The sequence below is a fragment of the Zophobas morio genome, unplaced genomic scaffold (genome assembly GCF_036711695.1).
Source record: "Zophobas morio isolate AGI-343-1 ecotype UQ-CSIRO unplaced genomic scaffold, CSIRO_AGI_Zmor_V1 ptg000004l, whole genome shotgun sequence".
In the NCBI taxonomy this organism is placed as follows: Eukaryota; Metazoa; Arthropoda; class Insecta; order Coleoptera; family Tenebrionidae; genus Zophobas; species Zophobas morio.
In genome coordinates, this window is record NW_026972109.1 from 9,000,843 (window position 1) to 9,014,389 (window position 13,547).

At 33.2% G+C, this 13,547-nt stretch overlaps 1 protein-coding gene across 3 annotated transcripts; it reads left to right on the plus strand.

Annotated features, from left to right (window-relative positions):
• The first annotated feature begins 284 nt into the window (after positions 1-284).
• LOC135140506 (protein peste-like) lies at positions 285-11,322 on the plus strand. 3 transcript variants are annotated; one of them, XM_064071093.1, is made up of 7 exons: positions 285-585; positions 1,195-1,633; positions 9,811-10,008; positions 10,078-10,369; positions 10,473-10,672; positions 10,817-10,890; positions 10,951-11,322. In XM_064071093.1, exons 1-7 carry the CDS (start codon positions 548-550, stop codon positions 11,225-11,227), a joined length of 1,518 nt encoding a protein of 505 aa, XP_063927163.1. In that variant the 5' UTR covers positions 285-547; the 3' UTR covers positions 11,228-11,322. The 3 variants fall into 3 exon arrangements, with proteins under 3 accessions (XP_063927163.1, XP_063927173.1, XP_063927154.1); XM_064071103.1 differs by having other exon boundaries at positions 286-600; XM_064071084.1 differs by lacking the exon at positions 285-585 and adding an exon at positions 696-876.
• The last annotated feature ends 2,225 nt before the right edge of the window (positions 11,323-13,547 follow it).

Sequence of the window (13,547 nt, forward strand, 5' to 3'; positions counted from 1 at the left end):
GTGCAAAGCTTCTATCATTTTATCAAATTAGCAGCCAGACATAAAAAAGGACTAAAACGAACGTGGCACATAAAAGTAAAATATTATTTCGACATTTCTTTTTATATCTTCCACATTACACATTACGACACATTTTTATCTAAAACGTTATATGTTTGCGAAGCCATTTATTAGTATCAGGGGCCGATAAACTTTCGTAAATATTTACAAAATTAGCCACTACCTGTTTCTTAATCTAGAGGTCTATACTGATTTTGGCTTAATGTACACATTGTGATTCCTCTCTTGCCATCCCGTCGTCCGTATTATTCTCGAGTATCCAAACATTCAATTAAGATGTTAGACACTTTATGAGCACATTATGCTGCTTACATTACGGCCCAGTCACAAGAAAGGTCATCCCGATAAATGATAACACTCTTCAAGTCTATTCGTCCAATAGATAAATCTCTTATTCAAACATAATCGTTTGAAATATTCTCCTATTAGTGCTACTTCCTGTGTGCAGACCTTTTGTGCTCCTTAATGAAAGCAACGAGTCCGGCCCATGACATACCACACGAACAACAATGCTGTGATATACAAGTAAGTACACATTAGGTATGTGCATTTATGAATTATTTAGAGCTAAAAATGGCACTTTAGGGTCAAAACACAAACGGTTAGTGTAACGTGTAAACGCGAACGTCGTTTTGATTTATCTATCCGAAAAAGCACAAATCACACGTGTGCCTTATCATTTATGGCATGGAAGCGTCAATACCAAAATAAAAACAAAATATCAGTGATATCAAAAAAATGTTATGACTTTAGGAAAAAATTGAGCAACGAGGTGAACATGACGATGCCAAAAGTGATGACTTTCAACCCAAAGTTGTAAGTAATGGAAATACAGGTGTCCCATAATGTCTTTAAGTTAAACGATATCCATTTTATCTAATTTCACCCATATGTTTTTTCATGTCTAACACGACACTTGATTAAGAGACACTTGTATTTCATTTCGACGACAGAGGACGATCAATGCTGATAAAAATTCTCCGTGTTTATGCATTATCAATAATAGGTCATAAGGTCGCTATATTGGAGCGTTAGCGTCTCGATAAATTGTACTAAAGAGGTCGTGCTTTGGACCGGTTCCACAAAATTGCAAAACCGTATCACATACTGTGTTTAAAATAATTTCTTTCGCAGGAATGAAAAGATGAAGAGAAGATGTCGATCTTGTTGCAACGTCTGCCTCCTTCTCGTAGGACTAGCACTAATCTGTTTAGGAATTTCAATTTTTGTGTATTTCGAAGCTCTCTATGACTACCTGATAACCACCTCGATGTCGTTCACTCCAAAAACTGAGCCGTATAGAGTATGGAGGATAAATGAGCCGCCCTTGGATTTGGATATATATCTTTTTAATTGGACGAACCCTCAGGACTTGTTCACGGAAGGAGTGAAACCCAAATTCGAAGAAATAGGACCCTATAAGTTTAAAGAAGTGAAGGAAAAAGTGAATATCACGTGGCATGATCATAATCACACGATCAGTTATAGACATAGAAAGGCCTATTATTTTGATGGGGAACGCAGTGCGAGGAATCTGACTGACGTCATTACTACTATCAACATAGTGCCCTTGGTGAGTTTTTTCTTTCTATATTATACCGGCTTTTTGAAAAACTTTACTAACACAATGCTTAACATTTAAAAAAATATGGTAAACACTATAGCTGCCGTGACGTAAACTACTTAAAAGTATAAACATGTATCAAAAATACTTTAGTAGGTGTGCTAATTTTAAAATATTAAGTACTATTATATAACAAAAATCATTCACTATTTTTTACCTTGAAAGTTGTTTTTTTCCAAACATACTTATAATCATCTTCACTTCAATAGGTTATTATTAAAAATAAAATAAACAAAGTAACACCTTGTGGTAGATAGGGAAGTCATAATTTAACATTATAACTACGATTTACATCTCGAATTGCAGCTCTACTAGATTTACACTAACGAGAATTTATGTCTGAATTAGCAAATGGAGTGTCCTAATTACATCAAGCAAAATTTAATTATCAGGTGTCATTGCCGCAGAAATGTCAATAAAACACGAATTTCTTCTTTTAACTGATAGTAAATTTACTTTCTTCTACGTTTAAAAACCAATAATATAATGACAAAAGTTAAAAAAAATGAGGAGTACCAACAAACCAAATTTTGTAATTTTACGTTATATAATTAAAACAGCAAATAAAAAAATTGTTAAAACAAGTTTGGCAGCTACAAAAACATCTATAAATATATATAGATCTCCTGCCTTTCATAACTGCGTCAATTTTTTTTTTATTCTCAATGCTTAAAATATATACTTTTTTTTAATCGTCAATCTTTACACAGTTGCACAATCTGAACCGATCATCAGATAAATTTATCTCCAACTCGTACGACTGTGACATAATCCGTAAACACAAGATTAGCCCCCTAATCAACAAAAACAGCCAGATTTCAACTAAATCGTGCTCCAGATTACAAAAAATCCTTCCTTCAAGTCTAAATTAAATGTGGGCGTCTAATTGCATGCGCACTAATCTAGGCCAACGAAGAAGCGCAGACGACTTTATCAGCACTCCTTAACACAGCTTTATTAATTTTAATTTTTAATAATTTAATCAAAAAACAGACAAGCTTAACCCACTTCGAGCATCATCTTCGCGATTACAACTTTCTTCATATCTCCCGAGCGTAATTTATTAATGTCAACGTGTTTCGTCCACCTTAATAATTATCATCGAGGATGAAACTTTGACAAGTTGTGAAAGTTTTAACGCGTCTCGGGATCGATGCGCGATAAAAAATAATAAATTAAGGAGTAAAAAATGCACCATCAAGTTTAGCGTTTCCGAATGGGATAAAAGCGGAAAATTACGGTCTCCGGGAGTTGGAGAGATCATGTGATTCCCTTGAAAGCCAAACCTCCAACAGGAAAAGCAATTTGCAATTGGGGGAGTTCGGGAAATTATTTGCCGTCATTTCGAGTTTCGGTGTTATCCATTTTTTTTTGGACTAATTGTAACTGCTGATTGTTTAGAGTTGATTAAATCTGGCTGGTCGTTTTTGCGTTTAATGCATTAGTCCGGTTCGGATTAGAGATTAGAGACTTATCTAGGAATGTAGAATAAAGTGATAACGAAGTTATTAAAATAAACGCTCGGGTCCATTTAAATTTCACTCAAGATTGATCCACTTTCTCGAGAGATTCATCGTTATCTAGATGTTTCTCGATTCTTCATCATTTCTAGCAATTTGTAAGGACAAGGTTTGGCCTAATTACGTTAAAATCGATTGGGACTGATGGTTTGCCTCAATTTAGCACTGGCTGCACAAGATAAATTTTGTCTTTCTGGAGTGTCGGATAATAAAATAATAGATGAAGTTAATTACTTTCAAAATGTTTATTCTCTGTCAGATTAAAGCGTCGTTGTTGAAAACACTGCCAACAATCCAATTAAGGGACTATGGACAGATGATTAATAATTATTACAATGAGTTAGATCCAGAAACATCTGAAGATAAAAAACGACCACATCCGGGATTATTCACAGTATTTTGTCTAAGATTGAAAATATAATATACTTAGTCACTCATCAACTACCTAATTTTTCTCACTCTAGAGTTCACCTAATAGAAACCTAGTTCGTTAGCAAAATTTTATCAAAGTAATTAACAACACATGGTTTGACAAGCAGAAACGATTTCTACCTAGGGAGCCGTAACTTAGATCCTATGCACAACACATGCCCTCCGAGACTCTAAACTAATTTACTTGAAGCTAAAGCTTCTCTTTTATTTCCTCCACCTTCCAGCGAGTCATTTTTCCCTTTATCTTGAAGACGATCGCATACGAAATTCGCCATTTCGAGTAATTTACTAAACGAAAATATTCATATTTCTTATCTTATCAAATTTATACATAACCAAACCGCCGGCGAGATTCTCCTTACAAAGAATTAATACGTAAATACGTAAAATTTTAAAAAGTCAAGGATAGAGGAGCCGTCATAAATGGAAAAAAATCTTGAAGATAGCCTAACACACCTGGAGAAAAGTTGTCTATAATGTTCAATTTTAAATTAGTGGATTAATCAGTTATGAGATTTAAAAGATAAGTTTCCAAAGATTTTGTTTATCAGTGTAATCTTAGCGATTTTTTAATTTCCAAATGTTTTTATTAAGGAACTTAATTTATTACTTAAATGTATGAAGTTTGTGGCGTGAGTCATTAGTGAGTGAGGAAATTAATACAAGAGAGCATTCCCACTTTTTCGAGAAAATGGGGTGATTTCATTAATAAGAAATTTGTTATGACGTCATAAACATAGATAATACACAATGCGAGAGAAAAAGAGAAAAAAAACGAAATGCCAAGTTTGGATTCGAACGCGCGACATCTGGTCCGCATTCCTGACTCGTAATGCTAGACCACGACCGGGATGCATTATGTTTTTGCAAAAATTTGGACGGTTAGGGAAAAATTCAAAGCGGATTCATACACCACACTTATAGGACTATTTATATAGTTGTATAACAATTAAATCAAATAAAAGTAGAATTTTTTGAAATGACGTCATCAAATTGTTGGTGGGGATGATTTTTAATATACACCTAAAATTTGACAACAATCGGTCCAGCAGACAGACGGAAATGGAAGACTACTTTTTTCATACTCTAAGGGTCATGAATATAAAAGTGGCCATTCGTCCGATAGACTCGAATTCTATACTTCCTTAGCTTACGCTCGGAAAGTTAAAAACGGTTTGTTTTCAATGTTTTCAAACAGGTTTTTTTTTAACCATAGGACGTGTTTTTTTTGTGTCATTATTTTTTTAATTATCCCTTTCAGATGTTTGATGTGATTGATGTTTCTTGTTGTTTTAAACAGTGTGCAAATTAATGAAATCAATTTATTTTTTATACTTTTTTTAATGAATAATATTACCAAATTGGTAGCATTATTCATTACAAAAAATTCCATCCTATGCTGACAACTTAGCACAAAACATATCAACAAAATTCTTTAGCTCATCGTCTGAGAACTTATTTCATCTACAGATCACGGCGCGCTCAGACCAATGTTGACTCTAAAATCGAAGAATTAAAATATCGAAAAATTGAAAAAAAAACAGAAATTGGAAAGTTTCCAAAACTGAGACATTGAAAAGTCGAAAAATTTTTTAAATTGAAAAACCAAAATGGTAAGGAATCGAAACAAAAAAATCGTAAAACCGCAAAATTGAATAATCAAAAAATCGAAGAATTGAAAAATAGAAATATACTGAACTGAAAAACCGAAAAATCGAGAAATCGAAAAATCGTGAAATCGAAACTCCAAAATTAAAAAAATTGAAAAATTAGAAAATCGAAAAATCGAAAAATTCAAAAACTGAGACACCGAAATTAGTCAAAATCAAAAAAATGGAAAAGTTAAAAATCAAAAAATTAAAATGCATAACCGAAAAGTTAAGAATTCGGAAAATTAAAAAATTAAATATAAAAGAACTGAAAACTCGAGAAATCACAAAATCCAGAATTTTAAAAATTGAAAAATCGAGAAATCTAAAAATTAAAATGTTGACATATACTTTAAAAATCGAAAAACGAAGTTGGCAAAAAACATAAACATAGAAAAATCGTAAAACCGCTAAAATTGAAAAATCGAAAAACTGAAAAATAGAAATAGTGAAGAACTGAAAAATCGAAGAATCGGAAAATCTAAAATTTAAAACATTCAAAAATTAAAATATGGAAAAATTGAAAAATCGGGAAATCCAAAAATTCGGAAAATTGAAATAGAGAAGAATTCAAAGCTTGAGGAAACGAAAAATCTAGAATTTTAAAAGTTGAAAAGTTAAAATATCGAAAAGTTGAAAAATTGGGAAATCTAAGTATAAAACAGTCGAAAAATTGAATAATCTAAAGTTAAAAACCTTAAATTCAAAATGTACAAAATCGAGGAATCAAAAAATCCAGAAAAAATCGAAAAGTTGAAGAATCAAAATGAAGAAAAATTTTAAAAAAGAAAAATTTGAAAATCGAAAATTTAAGAACTCGGAAAATTAAAAAATGAAATATAAAAGAACTGAAAAATCAAACATTGACATTTATTTTAAAAATCGGAAAACCAAGTTGACAAAAACTAAACATAAAAAAATCGTAAAACCGCTAAAATTGAAAAGTCGAAAAATTGAAAAACAGAAATGTTGAGGAACTGAAAAATCGGAAAATCTAAAATTTAAAACATTGAAGAATTAAAATATGGTAATATTGAAAAATCGAGAAATCCAAACATCAAAAAAATACAAATTTGGATACCTAAAATTTAGAAATCGAAAAACTGAAAACTGGGACATGGAGAAATTGAAAAATCAGTGGATCGAGAACTAAAGGAGTCGAAAAATCGAGAAGTAAAAACATTGAGAAAGCAAAATAGCCCAAAATCGAAAAATCGCAATTTTGAAAAATTAAAGTATCGAAAAATTGAAAAATCTAGAAAACGGAACTCAAAATTTAAAAATTGAAAAATCGCATCACTGAAAAATCGAAAAATCGAAAAGCCGAAAAGTAAAAAATCAAAAAACCGAGAAATCGAAAAATCGAAACATCGAAAAATTGAAAACTGAAACATCAAGAAATCGAAAAAATCAAAGGATCGAGAAACAGAGGAATCGAACAGTCGAGAAGTCGAAAAATTAAGAAACCGAAATAGGCCAAAATCGAACAATGGAAGAGTTAAAAATTGAAAAATTGATAAATCGAGAAATTGAACAATCAAAACATCGAGACATCAAAAATTTTAAAAATCGGAAAACTGAAAAATTGAAATACATATAGAAGAATTGAAAGCTCGAGAAAACGAAAAATCCAGATTTTTAAAAGTGGAAAAATTAAAATATCGAAAAGTTGAAAAATTGAGAAAGTATAGTGAAAGTATAAAACAGTTGAACAATTGAAAAATTTAAAGTTAAAAACGAAAAATTCAAAATTCAAAATGTACAAAATCGAGGAATCAAAAATCTAGAAGTCAAGAAAGCGAAAAATCGAAGAATCGATATACTGAAATATCGAAAAATTAAAAAATGTAAGAAAAATTGAAGAATCGAAAAATTGAAAAATCCCAAAACTGGAAGAAATACCCAAAAATTGAGAAATTAAAACATCGAAAATCGAGCTATTTTAAAAAAGAATTGAAAAATCGAAAATTTAAAAATTCGGAAAATTGAAAAATTGAATCATAGAACTGAAAAGTCGAGAAATCAAAATATCTAAAATTTTAAAAATTTAAAAATTAAAGTACAGAAAAGTTGAAAAATTGAAAAATCGAAATATTAAACAGTCGAAAAACTGAAAATCCAAACAGTAAAAAATCCAGAAGTCGAAAAATCGAAAAATTTAAGAATCGAAATACTGAAAAACTGAAGAATCGAAAAATTCAAAAATCCCAAAATTGAAAGAGATCCAAAAATTGAGAAATTAAAAAAATAAAAAACTTAGAAATCGAAAAGGCAAAAAAAGCAATTTCGAAAAATCGAAACCTTAAAAAATCGAAAAATTGAAGTACTGAAAATTTAGAAACATCAAAATTGTAAAAAATTTAAAAATCAAAATATTTAAAAATCGTAAAATTGAAGAGGAGAAAAATTGAGATATCGTAAAACTAAAACATTGGCAAACTGAGAAATCGTAAAACTGTAACATCGGCAAATTGAGAAATCGAAAAATAAAAAAATCGGGAAATCAAATATTTGAAGAATGAAAAATTGAAAAATTGAGAAACCTAAAGTTGAAAAATCGAGAAATCGAAAAGCCGAAAAATCCCAATATCAAGGATAAAAATTCAAGGCGTATTCATAAATCACAAGTTCAGGACTATGCTAATTTTTAACGCTTAAATAACATTTACTTATTTGAGAAACTTGTAAGATGAGATCAATTCCTGAGGGGCATGAACGGATAGATTTTGACTAACGATTTAACATGCTTCCAATTGTAAAATGTTGTTTTTTTTCCAAAAATCTTAATGCCTAAGGTAAAAACCGTAAACGGAGGATATAAAATTTAAATATATAATATTAGCTATTGTAAAATTTTGGAAGTTACGTCATTTCGTTGTTGGATTTCAAAAGATTATCTTGTGTCTTTGTAATCCACTTTGCATGGAAAGCTGCTAATAAAACTAGTTTTTTTCTTTAATTTCATTCCCATTTTACTTCCCGAGCGTAAGCTAAGGAAGTATAGTAATCAAGTCCATCGGACGAATTGCCACTTTTATGTTTTCTCGACGTTTCATGGCCCCTACAGTGCGAAAAAAGTAGTCTACCGTTTATGTCTTACTGTCTGTCTGTCTGTCTGGTGTCTGTATCCATTTTTATTAAACACGTAATCTCCGAAACTGCTAATTTACTTGAAGCTAAAGCTGCTCTTTTATTTCCTCCACCTTCCAGCGAGTCATTTTTCCCTTAATCTTGGAGACGATCACATTAGAAATATTCATACATCGTATCTTATCAAATTTGTACATAGTTAAATTGCTGGAGAGATTTTTCTCGTCAATTAGGAACTTTACAAAGAATTAATACATAATTACGCAAAATTTTAAAAAGTCAAGGATAAAAAATCGTTAAAAATGAAAAAAAATCTGGCCTGACACACCTACAGGAATGTTGTCTATAATGCTCAATTTTAAATCAGTGGATTAATTAAATTGGAAACCCTTTTGAGTCTAAAAACGAATCATCGGTGGGAAGATAAAATTGCCACTATGAGCAATGAATTACTCAGTTATGTTGGGTTCATTCTGTTGCAGCTGTCTCTTCACGATAAGTTTTCAAAGATTTGGCTTTTCAGTGTAAGCTTAGCGATATTTTTGCTCTCCAAATGTTTTTATAAAGGAACAAGGTGTATATTTTGCATGGCATTTATTAGTTACATGTATGCAAGTTTGTGGCTTGAGTCATTAAGAGAGTGAGGAAATTAATACAACACCAGTAACAGATGCACCCACGAAAATAATTACTTAATATAAGAATTTACGAGGCTTGTTGTTTGTAAACATTTCTCGGATTATTTTTTAATACATTTTTTATATTTTGTGCCCGCCCTTGACTCTTTAACACGTATGTTTCTCACACCAATTTCCATGTCATAAACATTTTTTTTTGAAGACCTTCGGAACGCGTTTCTCCATAAAAAAAAATATATCCTAATCAGTACCTTCATTTCAAAATTGAAAAATTTATTTAATAATAACTAAGTTGTTAATAAATAACATGGCATAATATCTAGAAGCTTCCTCCACTTTCACAGGCATAAACATCGTTGAACCAGTTCAACATTTGCAATTATAAATCTAATCTTCAATAAACCTTGGGCTTCGGAAACCTTCCAGTTGAATTCAGCATAAACAATTTTTTATAAGGATCAGAACCATAATTTTCTAACCGAAACCTGTTTCACAAAATCATCGGAAGTGCGTAAAATAGTTCGGGAAAAAAAATTCGAGGAAGTTCGTTGAGATGTATTTACAAAAAATATAATGAGGCATTTCAATGTCACACTTTTTATTTTTAACATGTCGTTAGACAATAGTCTCACTAATTAACCCCTGGTTTGACAAGCAGAAACCGATACCTCCCTCGAGAGCCCTAACTTTCTAACCCATGCACAACACATTCCCTTCAGCTTCTAATCCAATTTACTCCAAGTTAAAACTCCCCTCTTTCACTCCCTCCAACTACTCATTTTTTGTTAATCTTGCAGACAATCGCATACAAAGCTCGCCATTTCGGCTACTTCTCCAAGCGTACAATTTCATACTCCTTATCAACCTTATCAAGTTTATACGTGACTAAAACCGCCGGCGAGATACTCTTTGACGGTTACGAAGAGAGCATCCTCAGCATTCTAAGCAGCGTCCCATTGACCGGGATCACAGACAAGTTCGGCTTGTTTTACGGGGTGAGTTGAGAAGTAAGTCACAAGAATCTCTCATCAACTCACCAAAGCGACAATTTTTTTATCTCACAGAAAAACGGCACGATCGGCGGCGATGGAATCTTCAGCATGTGGACCCAAGTCGATGAAAAGTTCGGAAAGATCATCACGTGGAACCACAGGAACGAATCTGACTATTACGAGGGCGAATGTAACGCCGTCAAGGGGTCGGCGGGCGAATTTTACCCCATCAATCAGAAACCAGATTACATTGAATTCTTCTCATCCGAACTGTGCAAATTTGCCAAGCTCGAATACGAAAAGGATGTGGTTGTTAAAGGGGTGAAGGGGTACAAGTACACGGGGAAGAATATCTTTGATAACGGTAAGCTCGTATTGTTTCTCAAGGGTCTGTATTAAGACTGGGTCTTTTTGTCCCGTTTGTTAAAGATCTGACAACCATTTTAACATAATTTTTGTTATCCCAGGCACCCTCCGTCCCGATAATAAGTGCTTCTGCGTGGGTGAATGCCAACCTTCCGGCATTTTCAACGTGTCGTCCTGCCGCCAGGACTCCCCGACTTTCCTCTCGATGCCGCACTTCTACAATGCGGACCCTTACTACATAAACGCAATCGAAGGGCTGAAACCCGAAGACAAGCACGAATTTTACATTACTCTCGAACCGGTGAGTGTCCGAGAATACGCTCCAACTTTCACTTGAATCGAGTTCGAGGCGAGTACACAAAGCCTCAAGTCTTTAATCTGAAAAGTTTGAAATTCGTTTCGGAGGGTTGTACCAAGTTTTGTAAACTTTTCATTAACTTTGCAGAAATCAGGGATTGTGATCGACATAGGGGCGAAGATGCAGGTCAACGTGCTGTTGCAACCCATCCCCTATATCACGTAAGTCTACCTGAAAATACCACAAGACATACTAACATTTTTTTTATTTTTATTTTTTAGTATGTACGAAAAGGTGCCAAAGCTCGTCTTCCCAGTATTCTACTTCGACCAAAACCTCCCCGCCACCGACGACTTAGCCTCAATTTTAATCCAAATCCAAAGTCTTCCTGACGTGAGCAACATCGCCGTCCTGATATTACTAACTCTAGGTTTAGCCTCCATCGTCTGGATCCTCATCAACATGTATTGTTGGTCCAAGAAGAAAAAGGAAATCCAGACCCAATGTAAAATACCTCAAAACACTGTGACCGTCGAAGAAATTCCGCTTCATCGTTGAAAGCTGCCTTTTTATGATTATGGAACTTTTATCGTTGTATTACGATAATTATTACTGTTATGTTAGTTTTATTTATATTAAAACGTTAAAACCAACCCCCGTTAAATATATCCTGCGATAAAACCCTGCCGTAAAATATTGAGACGGTAAACGTTGGGAGTTATTGGCACTTTAAATGAACTGCAACACGAGGGTTAATCCCACAGCTCCCGATGACAATTCCAGCGTTACACATTTCGGGGAATGTTATCGGCGTCCTTGACACAGTCCTGCAGGATCTGAGGGGTTATCGCACACAGGACAATACTAAATCTAGGGTTGTTCGTGTGTGATTGTCATAGAAATCAACTGCAGGAGATGAGAGTTGTTTAGAGGAGGTCGTGTGCATTGTGGAGTGCATATGTAGCACGCATGCAAGAGTAATCGATAGTTGGTGTTGGAGAGGTTTAGTGTGTGACATAAACCCTTCGTGTGTGAACTGTAAAGTTGGTTGCAAATTATGCCAACACAAATACTTAACCAGAAGAGGAGCATAAGAGCCTACGCTCTTAAAGATAAATACTAGAATCTGATAAAGTTTGAGAATTGGAGTTGGTTAGAAAACAAGTGGGGACTTGGCGTATTTATGAATGAAATGTGTAGTAGGCGTATTTGACAAGAGTGTGTACTCTTTGGAGTTGGCTTGATACATGGCGTGCAACCACTGAATAAAGTCAACACTTGGATTTATTTATGAATTATTCAAATAATAATTTTTTGAAATGTCACAAAATTCACATTTTTACAGACCAAAAAATACAAGAGTCTTGGATTTGCTTGGAATAGAGATGTTAGTGATTATAGTAATCGAGTCCATCGGACGAATGGCCACTTTTATATTTTCTCGACGTTTTATGACCCCTAAAATACGAAGAAATAGGTCTCCCGTTTCCGTCTGTCTGTCCGAAAGTACTGGGGCCGATTCTTGTCAAATTTTATATTGATGTTGGGAATATCATGTAGATCGTATAACGCTAACCAAAATTTGTCTAATCATCCCCGCAAAATTTTGGATAATTAATAAGTATATTTTAAATTTTATAAAATATTATATTTCCACACTTGTATTTTGTGAATCCACCCTGCTTTTGTTTATTATTATTATAATTATTATTGGTCAGCATCACTGTTCTTTTACCACATAAAGCCTAGTAATGGCAGAGAATGTATATATGCATACTTCCATCCTCCAAAAAATTTACTATTTTTTAAGTTTCTTGCTGTGAAAAGAAGACTACGTATGGTAAGAAAAAAAAATGGGAAAAAATGAGCCCGCCCACCCACCCTATCTCAATTGTGATGATCTTTTTAATCGACGTGAGCCAGGAGGTGGAATTTAATTGCAAAATCCTTATTTCTCTACAAACTTTATTGCTCTGACAACAAATGAAAAATTCATTACAATTTAGATCGGGGCGAGTGAGTGGGGCTTTAATCTTTGCCTTTTTTTTTTCTTAATATATACATATATAGTTTTCTTTCAACAATAGAATACTTAAAATATTTGGTAACTTTGAGTTTAGTTATCATAATTAATAACTGCTATTATTACACTGTGGTTTATCCATGTGGTTTATAACGCATTCATATTTTTCCATTATTGTTGGTACGATACATCAATCAATGCACTGGATGTAATAAACACAACTAAAGTATGATTTATTAATGAATGCATAAAAAGGTCTCTCCCGGAAACTTTACAAGAATAACGTGTGCTGCATTAGTTGCTTATCGGCGGAGTGACCGTCGCCGTCGCGCCCAGACATATAAACAATTCGTCCAAATATATAAACAAGCGTAATGTGGATTCTGTAGTGAAGTAAAGTGTGCTTGAATGTTGAACAAAAATGTGGTCTAGGGTTACTTATACACAACTTCCGTCGCCCTTGAAATGCAGTCGAACAAATACATAGTTTAGCTTTGTTTAGATAACGCGTCGACAAATATTTTATTTTTCGGTGTTGTGGAAATAAACGTTCTATAAAACACAAAATGTTCAAAAAATTATAAAGTTTAATTTTGCGAATTTTATTTTTACTTCCTGAGTGTAAGCACAGAAAATTTTAATCGAGTCTATTGGGGGGCGACTGGCAACTTTTGTGTTTTCTCGACATTTCGTGACCCATAGAGTATGAAAAATTAGGTGTCCTGGTTCAGTCTGTCTACCCTCTGTTCAGATTTTCATTAGGCAGATAATCTCCAAAACTACCGGACCGATTGTGTTTTATATGTATGTTAGGAATATAGCGTAGATGATAAAATGCTAATCAAAATTTGCCCA

What these genes read in the sequence shown, in the direction of transcription:
- LOC135140506 (XM_064071084.1), top strand. Translation starts at nt 743, where the DNA reads ATGGCATGGAAGCGTCAATACCAAAATAAAAACAAAATATCAGTGATA. An exon ending in ATGACTTTCAACCCAAAGTT is followed by an intron (nt 877 to 1,194) that starts GTAAGTAATGGA and finishes TTTCTTTCGCAG; the next exon opens with GAATGAAAAGATGAAGAGAA. An exon ending in CAACCCATCCCCTATATCAC is followed by an intron (nt 10,891 to 10,950) that starts GTAAGTCTACCT and finishes TTTATTTTTTAG; the next exon opens with TATGTACGAAAAGGTGCCAA.